The sequence below is a fragment of the Neolamprologus brichardi genome, chromosome 17, assembly GCF_056152115.1.
Source record: "Neolamprologus brichardi isolate AB-2024 chromosome 17, ASM5615211v1, whole genome shotgun sequence".
Classification (NCBI taxonomy): Eukaryota; Metazoa; Chordata; class Actinopteri; order Cichliformes; family Cichlidae; genus Neolamprologus; species Neolamprologus brichardi.
In genome coordinates this window covers 21796138-21812631 of record NC_142120.1, presented here as the reverse complement: position 1 = coordinate 21812631, position 16494 = coordinate 21796138, and the positions used below count along the sequence as shown (strand labels likewise).

Below are 16494 nucleotides of genomic sequence, written 5' to 3'. Positions count from 1 at the left end.
GACCCTGATTGGATGAGCTGACGGCTGCTGATTGGCCCCCTGATCATATGGTTGCTTCAAAATCTGTCACCAGCAGTTGTCCCGGGGCAGCCACTGACAGCTGCAGCAGACCTGACCCTGGCCTCCAAAACCTGTGACATTTGTGCCTGTGACTTTTGCGACTTGCTGAGTTCTGTATATAGTGTGTACATTAGTTTTCATTGTAAATAGCACATTGTAAATAGCACTGGAACAGAAGGGGTGAGCTACCTTATTGTTTTTCCTTGCACTGTTTTCTCCTGTTTATCTCAGTTAGGGAGTTAGGTGTAGCGCTTGTCTTTTGTTTGGTTTTTGATTTCACATAGGGCTTTAGATAGCACCTCCTCATGACTTAGCTTGTTTTGTTTGTTATTTTGGCCTTTGTTCACCCCGGAGCTTCATTTTTCAGTGTAGAAAAATAAACCACCATTTAAAGAAATTGGTTTTCCCTCTGTGTATGGTTTTGGGGACCAGGGCGGGGTCAATAACTCTTATGTTGCGTTCCTGTACCCCTAGTCTGGGTCGTAACAAGATCTATCTACTGTAACTGGGAAACTAAACAAAGAGTCGTTAATAGAGAAAATATTCTGGAGCCTAGAAAAGAAACTATTACATGACTTATTTGTAAGTGAGTCATTTCCCGACACCACTCCTGAATGTAGGGTTCCCCCACCCTTCTGTTAACTTTACAGATTCTCACAGTCGTCTTCAACTCTTTGTGTCTGAGGGTCCATGTTCATTCCTGAAGTGTGGAGGAAGATTTTAGAGTTCCTAGACAGACTGAATCCTGGAGATTCTGCTCTGTCCTCCTTTTCATCCACATCATCAGTTGGTCTGAGAGAGAAAACATCAAAGTTAAAGCTTTAAGGTAAATTTTAAAACTCAAATTTAATACTCACTGTAAAACTTTTTATTTGTCATTAAATATTACATTATTTTATAATTAAAATATGAGGAATTCCATTTTGCTATAGTAGCATGCACCCTACTGGCATTGCAGCATTATTTTGAGTGAGCCATTATTTTGGAGTACCGTCTCCAAATTGAAGGCCAAGTTTCATATAATGGGGGATGTCAGAAACAGAGCACAAAATGGTTGTTCCAAAAAAGACAACCATTTCCTAAGCACTTAAGAACCGTAGGTGGTTTTCTATAGATTTCCATAGTCCAAACAGACTGCACACAGCCAATCTCAGGTCTTATAGGGCTGCCAGTAGGCCAGCATGACTGCACTACACCATCAAGCACAAATTTAGGGAATTAGTTTAATTTTAGCAGCTTCAGAATGTGAACTAATATTCAGTCATTAATTTCTTTTTGTTTTTATCTAAAATTCCAGCATAATGATGAACACATTATTAGAGATGGCACGATACCACTTTTTAACGTCCGATTCCATTACAGATATCATAAATTTGGATATCTGCCGATACCGATATGAAGCTGATATAGTGTATTTTATAATCAATAAAACTTTTTTTTTTAAATATCTGCATTTTGTATAAGTTCATACTCGAGTTTTTAAAAAACAAAACACTAAAGCTATTCTGTTATACCTCTACTTAGTGGAAATATTAAACATTAAACAAACAAACTAACAGGCCCTCTTCTCTGGGCCTGGACTCACATGTAAAGTCTTTGTCTCATTCCTGCTTCTTTCTTTTAAGGAACATCTCTAAACTCCGACATATGGTTTCCTCAGCTGAATTAGAAAAAATTGTTCATGCATTTGTATAAGTAATGCTTTACAAACATTCAGTGATGAACTTATACACTTGATTTACTTCTCAATTCAATTCAATTCAATTCAATTTTATTTATATAGCGCCAAATCACAACAAATGTCGCCTCAAGGCGCTTCATAGATACAGAGAAAAGCCCAACAATCATATGACCCCCTATGAGCAAGCACTTTGGCGACAGTGGGAAGGAAAAACTCCCTTTTAACAGGAAGAAACCTCCGGCAGAACCAGGCTCAGGGAGGGGCGGCCATCTGCTGCGACCGGTTGGGGTGAGAGAAGGAAGACAGGCTAAAAGACATGCTGTGGAAGAGAGACAGAGATTAATAACAGATACGATTCAATACAGAGAGGTCTGTTAACACATAGTGAGTGAGAAAGGTGACTGGAAAGGAAAAACTCAATACATCATGGGAATCCCCCGGCAGCCTACATCTATTGCAGCATAACTAAGGGAGGATTCAGGGTCACCTGGTCCAGCCCTAACTATATGCTTTAGCAAAAAGGAAAGTTTTAAGCCTAATCTTAAAAGTAGAGATAGTGTCTGTCTCCCGAATCCAAACTGGAAGCTGGTTCCACAGAAGAGGGGCCTGAAAACTGAAGGCTCTCCCTCCCATTCTACTTTTAAATACTCTAGGAACAACAAGTAGGCCTGCAGAGCGGGAGCGAAGTGCTCTAATAGGGTGATATGGTACTACAAGGTCATTAAGATAAGATGGGGCCTGATTATTTAAGACCTTGTATGTGAGGAGCAGGATTTTGAATTCAATTCTGGATTTAACAGGAAGCCAATGAAGGGAAGCCAAAACAGGAGAAATATGCTCTCTCTTTCTAGTCCCTGTCAGTACTCTTGCTGCAGCATTTTGGATTAACTGAAGGCTTTTCAGTGAGTTTTTTGGACATCCTGATAATAATGAATTGCAGTAGTCCAGCCGGGAAGTAATAAATGCATGAACTAGTTTTTCAGCGTCACTCTGAGACAGGATATTTCTAATTTTAGAGATGTTGTGCAAATGGAAGAACGCAGTCTTACATATTTGTTTAATATGTGTGTTGAAGGACATATCCTGGTCAAAAATGACTCCAAGGTTCCTCACAGTGTTACTGGAGGCCAAGGTAATGCCATCCAGAGTAAGAATCTGGTTAGATACCATATTTCTAAGCTTTTCAGCGCCGAGTACAATGACCTCAGTTTTATCTGAGTTAAGAAGCAGAAAGTTAGTGGCCATCCAAGTCTTTATGTCTTTAAGACATTCCTGCAGTTTAACTAATTGGTGTGTGTTATCTGGCTTCATGGACAGATAGAGCTGGGTGTCATCTGCATAGCAGTGAAAATGTATGCTATGTCTTCTAATGATGCTGCCTAGGGGAAGCATGTATAATGTAAACAGAATTGGTCCTAGCACTGAACCCTGTGGAACTCCATAATTAACCTCAGTGTGTGAAGAGGACTCTCCATTTACATGCACAATTTGGAGTCTATTAGATAGATATGATACAAACCACTGCAGTGCAATACCTGTAATACCTACAGCATGTTCTAATCGCTCTAATAGGATATTATGGTCAACAGTATCGAATGCTGCACTAAGGTCAAGAAGGACAAGCACAGAGATGAGTCCACTGTCAGAGGCCATAAGAAGATCATTTGTAACCTTCACTAAAGCTGTTTCTGTGCTGTGATGAACTCTGAAACCTGACTGAAACTCTTCAAATAAACCATTCCTCTGCAGATGATCTGTTAGCTGTTTGACAACTACTCTTTCAAGGATTTTTGATATGAAAGGAAGGTTGGAGATTGGCCTATAATTAGCTAAGACTGCTGGGTCTAGAGATGGCTTTTTGAGTAAAGGTTTAACTGCAGCCACCTTGAAGGCCTGTGGTACATAGCCGATTATTAGAGATAGGTTGATCATATATAAGATCGAAGAATTAATCAATGGCAGGACTTCTTTGAGCAGTTTTGTAGGAATGGGGTCTAAAAGACACGTTGATGGTTTGGAGGAAGTAATTATTGAAGTTAACTCAGAAAGATCGATTGGAAAAAAAGAGTCTAACTTAACATCAATGGAACCAAGAGTAGCTGTAGATAATATTACATCTGTGGGATGATTATTGGTAATTTTTTCTCTAATGATAAAAATTTTATTTGTGAAGAAGTTCATGAAGTCATCACTAGTTAACGTTAAAGGGATGGTTGGCTCAAAAGAGCTCTGACTTTTTGTCAGCCTGGCTACAGTGCTGAAGAGGAACCTGGGGTTGTTCTTATTTTCTTCAATCAGTGATGAGTAGTAAGCTGTTCTGGCTTTGCGGAGGGCTTTCTTATAAAGCAACAAACTATTTCTCCAGGCTAAATGATGATCCTCTAAATTTGTGACACGCCATTTCCTCTCCAGCTTACGAGTCATCTGCTTTAGGCTACGTGTTTGAGAATTATACCACGGGGTCAGGTACTTCTGATTAGAGACCTTAGTTTTCACTGGAGCTACAGTATCCAGAGTCGTACGTAGTGAGGAGGTGAAATTATTAACAAGATAATCGACCTCTGTTGGGGTAGCGTTCAGATAGCTGCTCTGCTCTGTGTTGGTACAGGGCATTGACGATGATAACAGTGGCTGGATTATATTCTTAAACTTAGTTACAGCGCTTTCAGAAAGACATCTACTCTGATAAAGTCCACTCTCCACTGCTGCGTAATCAATTATTGTAAATGTAAATGTTATCAAGAAATGATCAGACAGGAGAGGGTTTTCAGGAAACACTGTTAAATGTTCAGTTTCTATGCCATATGTTAAAACAAGATCTAGAGTGTGATTAAAGTGGTGGGTGGGTTCTTTTACATTTTGAGAGAAACCAATTGAGTCTAACAACAGATTAAATGCCATGTTGAGGCTTTCATTTTTAGCATCAACATGGATGTTAAAATCACCCACAATAATTATTTTATCTGAGCTCAGAACTAAATTAGATATAAAGTCTGAGAAATCAGACAGAAACTCTGTGTAAGGTCCAGGTGGACGATAGATGATAACAAGTAAGACTGGTTTCTGAGTTTCACAGCTGGGGTGGACAATGCTAAGCATCAGGCTTTCAAATGAATTAACAGTCTGTCTTGGCTTTTCATTAATTAATAGACTGGTGTGAAAAATTGCTGCCACACCGCCCCCTCGACCTGTGCTTCGAGATTTCTGGTAGTTAGAATGACTCGGGGGTGTTGATTCATTTAAACTAACATAGTCATCCTGCTGCAACCAGGTTTCTGTAAGGCAGAGTAAATCAATTTGTTGATCAATTATTAAGTCATGTACTAACAGAGACTTGGAGGAGAGAGACCTAATATTTAATAATCCACATTTCACTGTTTTACTCTTTGGTTCAGATGTGGATACTGTATTGTTCTTTCTTTGTAAATGTTTAAGTTGTTTGTTGCTGGTTTTTAGTATGTTTTTTGTCTTTTTGGAAGCAGACACAGTCTCTATGGAGATGGGTTTTTGGGGGGGGGGGGGGGGGTAGCAGGAGGTGAGAAGCTGCAGAGAGGCGTGTAAGACTGCAACTCTGCTTCCTGGTCCCAACTCTGGATAGTCATGTTTTGAGGGGTTTAATAAATTTGTCGATATTTCTAGAAATGAGAGCTGCTCCATCCAAAGTGGGATGGATGCCATCTCTCCTAACAAGACCAGGTTTCCTCCAGAAGGTTTGCCAATTATCTATGAAGCCCACATCGTTTCTGGGACACCACTCAGACAGCCAGCAATTTAAGGAGAACATGCGGCTAAACATGTCACTCCTGGTCTGATTGGGGAGGGGACCAGAGAAAACTACAGAGTCTCATGGATATCTTTCTCGGAGATGAAATGCTGGTTTGATAGCGAGGCTTCAAATGCTCAACTAGACTGCGAATAGGTCTCACACGCCACAGCCGCTCTATCACGTGACGCATACTGCTCTGACGTGCTAAGGTCATGAGCTGGGTTACGCCATGTCGCAAGTTTTGTCAGGTGCTTTTGTGATATTTAATGGATTGCATTACATTTTTTATTTCTCTCCGATATCTGATCCAGTAATTTAGGTCAGGATCGGACCGATACCGATACGTAATATCGGATCACCCCATCCCTACACATTATGTATTGCATTCATTATGCAAATGAATACAGAGCTCAACTGAGGGAGCTAAAGGTAATTCCATCAATCAATTGCCTAATCATAATACTAACTGCACCGATAAAATAGTATTATTAGTTTGTGAACAAAAACATCTTTTTAAAAACATTATTTTGATTTTGTTTTTAAATCTCACTTGTTACTAATAAATGTGATACCATACTACTAATGACCTACTAATTTTAATTCAGGTGTGTTGCAGCATTTGATCTATAAAGTGAACATCAACCTCAATTTAAAAATAATAGGCTGTGCCAGATTTTGCACTTATAGTGTCAAACTTTAACCACTGACACTTCCTAAGACAGTGAACATAGCATAATATTAACATATTATGGCCTTCACTCATAATATGCTCACCCAGCATGTGGTAAGAAATGCTCTTTTAAATTAATTTAAATATTGTGTAAGTCTGTAACACCAAATCAAACTTGCATGTCAATTTTTCATTTTACCAAAATGGAAATGAGGTTTTATGGTTCACGCAAACTATGTTTATGCTATTACAAATATATTCACTATATGCTATTAGTCATTGTGAATTTGACCATTTTTACAATGACTAGCTCAGGTTTTTACCTTTTTATATATTTTCTTTGTGGCAAAAATGCTGACAAAATATACCTACACTAAATGTGTGTAGAATAATATTGCTAAGAGCACCATGGACTAACTCTTCTCTACTGACCTTAAAAAACTAGTTTCACGAGATCAGACAGCTGCTTCTCATCTGAATCATGCAGGTTGTTTTTACTCAGGTCTAGATGTGTCAGGTGAGAAGGGTTGGCCTTCAAAGCAGAGACCAGAGTAGCACAGCTGATATTTGACAAATTACAGCTCTCCAATCTGAATAAAGCAAGCAGATAAAATCAGTGATAATTCATTCAGATGATTTCACATTTTAAATGCGCAGCTCAGGATTACTGCATCCAAAATCAATCAGCTCCTGTGAAATGAGTAGTGACTGTTCATTCTGTTATCATGGATCATAATCATCTCAGCTACACACATGCAAAGGTCAGCATGACATTCAAACACATATTCATATCAACAGACATCATGCTGGTGACCTCAGTCAAGTCTCTTACAGGATTACAGGATCAGTACAATATAAATATGTTAACCATATAAAAATATGTGTTTTAATCTCGCTTTCTTTGTGTGTGGGTCTCCTTCATTATCTTAAATAAATCAAATTTTCCTTCTTTGAAAACAAACTAAATTTCGGAAAAGAAAAATGAAAATATAATTAAAAGAATATTTACAGCTTTATGGATGGAAGTAGAGTGCTTGGGAAAGAAATAGATGTGTAAAGACTTGTTTAAAACAAAGCATTATATTGTTTATTAGGCAAATAAACTAAATGATTAAATACTCAGTATTTGCATACAAATAATAACTAAAGAACTATTTTGTATTTCTTGTTTTGGCATTCCTGCTGGCATTCTTTTCCTGCACCTGTGTCTTTTGTTAGGGAGTTCCAGATAGTTTCTAGCTGTTTCCAAATTTGATTCCACTATATCCCAAAGCTTCCAATAAAATACAAGTCAGGACTTCATCATGAGATATTTCATACTGAATTTCATGTTTTTCTTTACCCAAGTTTGAGCAGGCACATTGGACTTCTGTAACATTATTGTAATTATAAGTAACAGACTCTAAATGAACTCACATCAGAGTCTCAAGTGTACACTTTGGACTCTCCAGAAAACCACAGAGCTGTATGATCCCGGAATCCTGCAGATTGTTGTCACTCAGGTCTAGATGTTTCAAGTGAAAGGGGTTGGACTTCAAAGCAGAGACAAGAGCAGCACAGCTGATCTCTGACAACCTGCAGTTTTTCAATCTAAATAAAGGAAAAATAAACAGATAAAGTCATTAATAATTCAAATAGCTGCTTATTATTTAATTTCCATGACCATTGATGACCTATATTGGACAGCAATGGACTCCTTTGTAAGGAGGTTAATTTAATTCACAAGTCAAACAACTGAGCTATCTCCAGAAATAAAAGCAATCCCATTGAAATGACCTTAGAGTCTCCAGTCTACAGTTTGAACTCTCCAGAGCAGTACATAGCTGCTTCAATGCTGAATCCTTCAGGTGGTTTCCACTCAGATCCAGCTCTGTCAGATGGGAAGGGCTGGACTTCAGAGCTGAGGCCACAATTTCATAGTGAGTTGCTGAGAGCCAACAGTTAGAAAGTCTGTAATGGCAAAAATATTAGAAAACATTATTATAAATAGGACATTTTATATTCATTTTGTACATTTGAGTTGAAGTCTTGCTGTTTGGCATTTTGTTATTCATATCAGTGGTTCATCAGTTCCACTTGGAAAGATGATCTCTTTGCCTGCTGTCAAGCAGTAAAGAAATTAAACCAAACATTTGACAGTATCAGATCTGAACCCGATTAAATATGATAACAATTAAATATGTGGATGTGGATTTTTAACATCTAAAAGAATTCATGATAAATCCTGAATCTTCTACAAGAGTTTTTTTTCCTGTTCCAAGGGTGTTTTTCCTTCCTGTTGCCAAATGCTTGCTCATAGGGGGTTGTCTGTTAGTTAGGGCTTTCTCTGTATTATTTTAGGGTCTTGACCTTAAAATGTAAAGTGCCTTGAGAAAACTGTAAATAACCTGCTGCTCCTGCACATTAAAAAGATCCAATTTAGGTGATTCAGCATCTGATTAAAATGACTGTTTAATGCCTCCTAGGTGAGGTGATGTCCAACTGGAAGGAAGCTTTAAAAGAGAGCATTGGGAGGATAAGCATAAGCACAATTATTACCACATCTGGGCTCACCGAAACTTTCTGCAATTCCTCACAGCTGGAATCAATCTCCGCTGTCCCTTGGGTGATGTGTTGTATTTCCCAAGGTCCAACTCATCCAGAACCACTTCGGACATCTCCAGCATGTAGGCCAGGCCTGAGCAGTGGATCTCAGAGAGTTTCTGCTTTGATCTGTTTTCTGACTTCAGGTACTCTTGGATCTCCTGATGCACTGAGAGGTCATTCATCTCCATCAGACAGTGGAAGATGTTTATGCTCCTGTCAGGAGAGATTTCATAACTATTCATTTTTTTGAGGTTCTTGATGACTCTCTGGATGATTTCTGGTTTGTTCTCTGTCTGACCCAAGAGGCCTCGTAGCAGTGTCTGGTTGGACTCCAGAGAGAGGCCATGAAGGAAACGAACAAAGAGGTCGAGGTGGCCATTTTTACTTTGGAGGGATTTTTCCATGATTCTCCAGAGAAACACATCCAAAGAGGAGCTTTTCATTTCATCATCATTATAATCATCACCATCATCACCAAATAAATGAGGAAAAATATTTATCAGGAAGTCCTCCACCACCTGTGTCTTCCTTTCAGTGTGACAGCGGAACATGTAGACAGCAGCCAGAAACTCCTGAATGCTCAGATGAACAAAGGAGTAGACCGGTTTCTGTAAGATCACACACTCTCTTTTGAAGATCTCTGTACAAACACCTAAGTACACTAAGGTCTCTGTGACATCCAGACCACACAGCTCCAGGTCTTCTTGGTAGAACAGGATGTTTCCTTTCTCCAGATGTTCAAAGGCCAGCCTCCCCAGCTTCAGGAGAACTTCCCTGTCAGCCTTCATCAGCTCCTGTGGACTCGTCTCATGTCCCTCGAGGTACTTGTTCTTCTTCCTCTTTGTCTGAACCAGCAGGAAGTGTGAGTACATGTCAGTCAGGGTCTTGGGCAGCTCTCCTCTCTGCTCTGTGGTCAACATGTGCTCCAGAACTGTAGCAGTGATCCAGCAGAAGACTGGGATTCTACACATGATATGGAGGCTCCTGGATGCCCTCATGTGTGAGATGATTCCGCTGGACAGCTCTTCATCATTGAATCTCCTCCTGAAGTACTCCTCCTTCTGGGCGTCAGTGAAGCCTTTTACTTCTGTTACCCTGTCAACATATATGGGAGGAATCTGATTGGATGCTGCAGGTCGGGAAGTTATCCAGATGAGAGCCGAGGGAAGCAGATTCCCCTTGAAGAGGTTTGTCAGCAGCTCACTAACTGATGACTTCTGTGTGATGTCAGACACGAGCTTCCTGTTGGTGAAATCCAATGAAAGTCTGCTTTCATCCAGGCCGTCAAAGATGAGCAAAAGTTTACAGACAGCGAGCTTCTCTGCTTTGACCTTCTGCAATGCTGGATGGAAAACATGGAGCAGCTCCAGAAGACTGTACTGCTCATCTCTGATCAGGTTCAGCTCCCTGAATGAAAGCAGAATCACCACACTGATGTCTTGGTTCTCCAGACCTTCTGCCCAGTCCAGAGTGAACTTCTGTACTGAGAAAGTCTTTCCAACACCAGCAACGCCGTTCGTCAGAACCACTCTGATGGGTCTCTGTTGTTCAGGTAAGGCTTTAAAGATGTCCTGGCACCTGATTGGAGTGTCATAGAGGATCTTGGAAACTGTCTCCAGCTGCCTCACCTCATGTTGGGTATGAACCTCTTCACTCTTTCCCTCTGTGATGTAGAGCTCAGTGTAGATCCTGTTGAGGAGGGTTCTACTTCCTGTTTCATCAGTTCCTTCAGTCACATGTTCACATCTCCTCCTCAGACTGATCTTATGTTCATCTAATACCTCCTGCAGGACAGCATCTGCTAAAAGAAACAATAATCATTGGCCTCATTAACTAATATTTGCATGGAAATGTTCCCATGCAAAATCGGCATGCCAGATTCATGAAACATGATTACTGGCCTCTTTTGTTCTTACCGCTGTGCGTTTGTTAGCACATCAGAGTTGCTCAGAAACAACAGACTAACACAATACAAGAAAAAGAAGAAAAAAGAAGGGTAAGAACCATGAACCCTAATCTATCAACCCCATGTGAGAAGCTCAATGCAGTGGAAAAAAAAAGAGTGTAGTGTTAAATGTATATTGTCGACATATGACTGGGTGCGTTTTGTTCTTATAGTTTATATAAATAAAGGGATCACAAGCAAGGACATCAGGTAAAGACAGCATTACAACTGATGTAGGGAGTGGTCAGAGGGAAGTGCGAACAAATTCCGGTACAAAAATATTGATAAATCATGGGGTTTTTTTTTGTGATTTGTGTGTATGCATTGTTGTAAATGAGACCCAGCCTAACAAAATATAGTGAAAGAAAACAAATATCATAATAAGAAGTCCATTTTTCAGAAATGAGACCATCAGCAGATATATGTTAAGTCTTACTTTATACACTGCTGCTCTTACCGGTAGTCTGGAGTTCAGCTCCGGTTCTGGGTCCACTGATGTCCATGGAATTCAGACAAAGAATTGTAGATTTGTAGAACTGTACACAGGTTGGTAAGTTTTTAAGAACCATTTCTAATTAAATCATCAGTTCAAACAATTGTACATACAAGTTGTACAAGTTATTTGGATATGTCACTATTTTGCCATGGTTTGGAAGAAGACCTGAACTGTCATCCTCAGATGAGAGAAAATTAAAGGATATTCCTGCCTGCCATGAACTGGTTTACTGTCCCCTGAGAACCAAATTTTACACCGTCATGGAGGGAGAGAGTCATAACCTTCTCTAAAATCTAGGTTGGTACACAAAACAAAACTAGAATTAAATGAGATAATTAATTAAAAAACAAAATTCTTAGTACAAAGTCTACGCTTACAAAATTATGAACATGGTAATAAATCCAGTCAATTTCTAGCGAACCAGCTAAAAATAAAGAAAGAAAAAACAACTGTATGTGCTGTTCAAGATTCATCTGGGAACACAATATTATACAACATTTTCAGGGATTTCTATAAAAGGTTCTATTCACCACAAATAAACCCATCTAAAAACGAAATTGATCAGTTTTTGGACAATATAGCTCTTCCAAAATTATTAGACACTCAAGCAATGGCACTGGATATGGATGCCCAATAATAAGGCTCCAGGTCCATACAGCTTCCCTGTAGAATTCTACACAGAATTCTGGACGATTCTAACACCAATGTTTTACAGAGCGTTGTTGGAAATCAAAGAAAAGGGCAGACTTCCATCAAATATGAATTCTGCAAACATTAATCTCCTGCTAAAACCAGGCAAAGACCCTTTATATCCCTCAAGCTATTGTCCAATATCCCTTATAAATGTAGACCTTAAAATAATCTGCAAAACTCTCTCAAAGAGATTAGAGAAAATAACCAGCCTCTTAATTCATCCTGACCAAACTGGTTTCATAAAAGCTAGGCACTCATCAACAAATACACGTAGATAACTTAATTTGATAGACTACTCATACAGTAAAAACATCGAAACTACAATATTTTCTTTAGATGCAGAAAAAGTGTTTGACAGAGTTAACTGGAAATTTCTATTTGCAACTTTACAAAAATTTGGTTTTGGAACCTCTTTCATTAACTGGTTAAAAATATTATACAATTCCCCAACAGCTTGTGTCAAAACAAATGACCAAACATCCTCCAGCTTCTGTCTCGTGAAGTGCACCGGGCAGGGATGCCCACTCTCCCCTTCACTGTTTGCAGTTTTTATTGAACCACTAGCAGCAGCAATTAGACAGAATACAGCAATTGAGGGCATAAAATGCAAGAACGTGGAACATAAAATCAGCCTTTATGCAGATGATGTGTTACTTTTTCTCCAAAACTCACAAACCAATCTCTCTGGGTTAATTGCATTGATAAACTCTTTTGCAAGAATATCAGATTACTCAATTAAATGGTCAAAATCTACAGTCCTTCCAATTAAATGCTCCTTCCATAATTCTTCTACACTACTGCAATCAGGAATTATAAAATATTTGGGTATTAATGTTTCTCCCAAGCTTGCAGATCTAACTAAATTAAACCATATCCCACTTTTAAAGAAAGTAGAAGGCGATCTGGCTAAATGGAAATGTCTACCGATATCACTCATGGGAAGGGTTGCCGCTGTAAAAATGATGGTCTTACCAAAAATAAATTATTTATTCTCAATGATCCCAACTAAACCACCACAAGATTGGTTCAGATCTCTAGATTCATATATGTCCAAATTCCTTTGGAAAGATAAACCCAACGTAGAAGCTTAAAAACATTAGAACTACCTAACTTTCAGCACCACTTCTTAGCCAACAGGCTTCAATTTATCTCAGGATGGCTAAAACATACCTTCTTAGACGAACCTTGGCTAGATGTAGAACAAGCACTTTGCAATAATCTAGAGATTTCAGACCTACCATTTATCAGCTCAAACATCCAACGACATAAATGCTTCAAAAGTGTCAACATCAGCTCTTCTCTGTTAGCATGGTGGGAGTTTCTAAAATTGACGGAGTCTTCATTAATCCCATGCAAACATACACCTATATGGAACAACCCTGACATATTACAAAACAATAATATGATAAATTTTCCAGATTGGAGTGGTAAAGGAATCAAATACTTAGAACATATATTAGAAGAAACAGAATTTATTCCATTTGACAGACTAGTTACACAATATGGGATCAACAAGAAAAGATTTTTAGAATATCAACAAATTAAATCCATAGTAAATGAAATTTAAACCTGGTCAAGTTGAACTACAAACACCATCAAGTGTGATACAATTTCTTACTCTTAAAACCCCCAAATTACTTTCTAAAATATACAGAATGCTTTCTAAAACAGATGAATCAATATCACTTCCTATTGCAAAATGGGAAGCGGATTTATCAGTTAACTTAGACTGTATTAAATCAATTGATTTAATACAAAATACTACATAGAGTACACTATACAGGTCATCGGATGTTCAAGATGGGCTTTACGTCTACCAACAACTGCTCACACTGTCAAACCAATACACCGGATAATTATATCCACACTCTTTGGTTCTGTCCACCAGTTCAGAAGTTTTGTCAGATATGTGAAGACTTATCGAAGTGTATGAAATGTAACATTCCAACTTCCCCTTTAGTGTTTTTGTTGGGCAGCTTAGATTATGTCACTACAGAAAAGAATATAGCCCACATGGTTTTCACTGCCCTGCCAAGAAAACAGTCCTCATGAACTGGAAAAATAAAAATAATCTTAATTCTAACCAATATAGAAATTATCTAATGGATTACATTAGTCTTGATACAGCCTCTGCCACCACATCAGATCAATTGCTCTGGGCTCCTTTGATCAGCTCCATCACCTAGTGGGGGTGGGAGGTCACCTTCGCTGTTGTGATTGGTGTGGGGGTAGGGACAGGCTTGGGGCGTCGGGGGATTCCCCAGGAGCGTCTTCCTTGGAGGGCTCAACCCGGGGTTGCGGTCATGGCCTGTTAAGGGCTCTGTTGGCTCTTAAGTGATGGTTTCCTCGTGGCTGCGTGCAGCGGGGCTAGGGAAGGTCTGTGCTGACGGACGTGGGTTCCTGACCTGGTAGCCTGGCTGCCCCTGGGTGGGTCCAGGGCGGGTGTGGGGTTCTGGGAGTGCTCCGTCTCTGGGCTGGGGCGCTGGCTGGGCCTTGGGGGCTTGGGTCCTGGTTGGTGTGACACCGGGGTTGTGGGCGGGTGGATGTATGGGGGCTCAGCCCTGGCGCAGGGTGCCGCCAGTGCATCGAGCCACCTGGGGGGCTTTTCAACTGGTGGGGGAGGCTGTTACACCTTGCAGGAGGTCTCCTCTCTCCAGGAACTCACTCTGCAGGTGGGGGAAATATAGGAAAGGTGGAGGAAGAACTCAGCCTGGGTGTCTATTGTCTTGTGTAGTCTGAAAGATGAGTGGATGACGGGGTGGGTGCAGTTTTCTCTGTGGTGGGGTCGGGTGGGACTGGGTCCCAGTCCGAATGGGAATGGGCCCCCTTGCCCTGGTGGGTTGCAGAGTATGCGGGTGCCTACTGGGGTCAGCGGGGGAGTTGGCCCTAGGGAGGGGCCACTTGCCCCTCCCTTCCTTCCCTCCCCATCTCCAGCTGCCTCCCTTTTCCCGCTCCACCACAATCACCCACACATGCAGGGCTTTGGGGTGCAGGTGTGTCACCAGGGTGCAGGGGAGGCATCCCCCCCTCTGTCCCCTTCTGGCTGCCTGTGCCTCAATTTTATTCAACAACTTAGACATTCACATTACTCACACTCTCATAACACATACATATAGGACCTTGGGGGTGGGCACGCTACAGAGCATCCAGATGATTTGTAATCTTATGTGCAGCACTTTGTGATTCTGTCTTGAAAGGTGCTATATAAATAAAAATTCATTTATTTATTTATTTATGACCATCAGCGTGTACAACCTCACCCCGGCACCATTGCTGACCTCTCAATTTTAAATACATGTATACATTGAGGGCTGTCAGGAGGGGCAATGCGCTTACCTGCTGCTCTCTGGCAGGTAGCTCCATGCCCTCCTGGGTTTTAAATGCACCTTAGAACACACATGCATCAACACTACATATGAGCGGGCAGAGGGAGGTTTGGAGTCTTCAGACATCCCCGTTCTCTGTTGCCTGTTGGGGCGGGGGGGCTGGGAGGAGAAGTTGGCCATCCGATTGGGGTCTGGAATGTGGGGCCTCCCTGCTGCTGCGGAGCCTGGGCGGTCTTCTTCTCTCCACCCCAGGGAAGAGGGTAACACTACCTGGGTCTGGGTGCAGTTTCCCCCTCCAGGGGCAAGGGTATCTAGACCTGGGGTATAGAGTACGCATGGGGAGTGTGATTGTGTGTACAGTGTCTATTTATGTCTGTCTCCACGTTGAGTGAGTGCTGAGTAATTGCATATAATAATAATAATAATAATTGATTGCATTTATATAGTGCTTTTCAGGGCCCACAAAGCGCTGTACAATTCCACTATTCATTCACTCTCACATTCACACACTGGTGGAGGCAAGCTACAGTTGTAGCCACAGCTGCCCTGGGGCAGACTGACAGAAGTGAGGCTGCCATATCGCACCATCGGCCCCTCTGGCCATGAGAGCATGAGGGTGGGAATGGATGTTTGTATCTGTGTATGCCTGTTTGTTTGTGTCTATATGTCAGGTCGGGTATCAGACGCCACCTCTCTAGGAACATCTCAGGCCCTCCAAGGTATTGAGGCCTATCGGCCTCTGGATGTCTGGAGCCTGGATCTCCTCCATACCTGCTTCATGCCCTGGAGGATGGGGCTATGGCTCCCCACACCCTCTAGCAGATCATTACATGAAGTAACCTTTTAAATACAAGTGCGCTCACGCTCACAGGTGTACACACGGGTGCTCACACACACAAACTACACCCTTTTTGGCTCCTATCTCAAAGTACACTGTACGCTGTCGATCCTACGTGCTGCACAATAATATTCAATATTTAGTATTTACTGTTATATTCACATAGATCATCGCGATGATGTTGTTTATTATATTGCTCTCTTTTTTTTTGCTTTTTTTCTCTTTTTTCTTTCTCAACAGGTGATCCAGGTGATTGATATATGTATTTTTTGTCTGTTTGTTTATTGGTTTTTGTTTTTTGCCCTTTATCACCGTTCCTCTACCCCGCTGTTTTTCTTTCCCTCTTTCTTTCTCCCTTTTCTTTTCCCCAGTCAAGTCTGTCCCGTGTTTAGCAAGTGAAAATAAAATAAAATAAACAATAAAAGAAAAGGTT

At 40.7% G+C, this 16494-nt stretch overlaps 1 protein-coding gene across 1 annotated transcript in view; it reads right to left on the bottom strand.

The window, feature by feature from the left end:
• LOC102790106 (protein NLRC3) overlaps positions 1 to 11211 on the bottom strand; it is a 99111-nt gene extending 87900 nt beyond the window's left edge. Inside the window, exons 1-7 of the mRNA XM_087831073.1 lie at positions 11166 to 11211; positions 8731 to 10564; positions 7954 to 8127; positions 7594 to 7767; positions 6639 to 6767; positions 3832 to 3858; positions 3191 to 3208 (exon numbers count right to left, since the gene is read on the bottom strand). Of these exons, the coding sequence (XP_087687199.1) occupies positions 3191 to 3208; positions 3832 to 3858; positions 6639 to 6767; positions 7594 to 7767; positions 7954 to 8127; positions 8731 to 10564; positions 11166 to 11211 (2402 nt within the window). The remainder of the gene's footprint in view (positions 1 to 3190; positions 3209 to 3831; positions 3859 to 6638; positions 6768 to 7593; positions 7768 to 7953; positions 8128 to 8730; positions 10565 to 11165) is intronic.
• Between the last annotated feature and the right edge of the window lie 5283 nt (positions 11212 to 16494).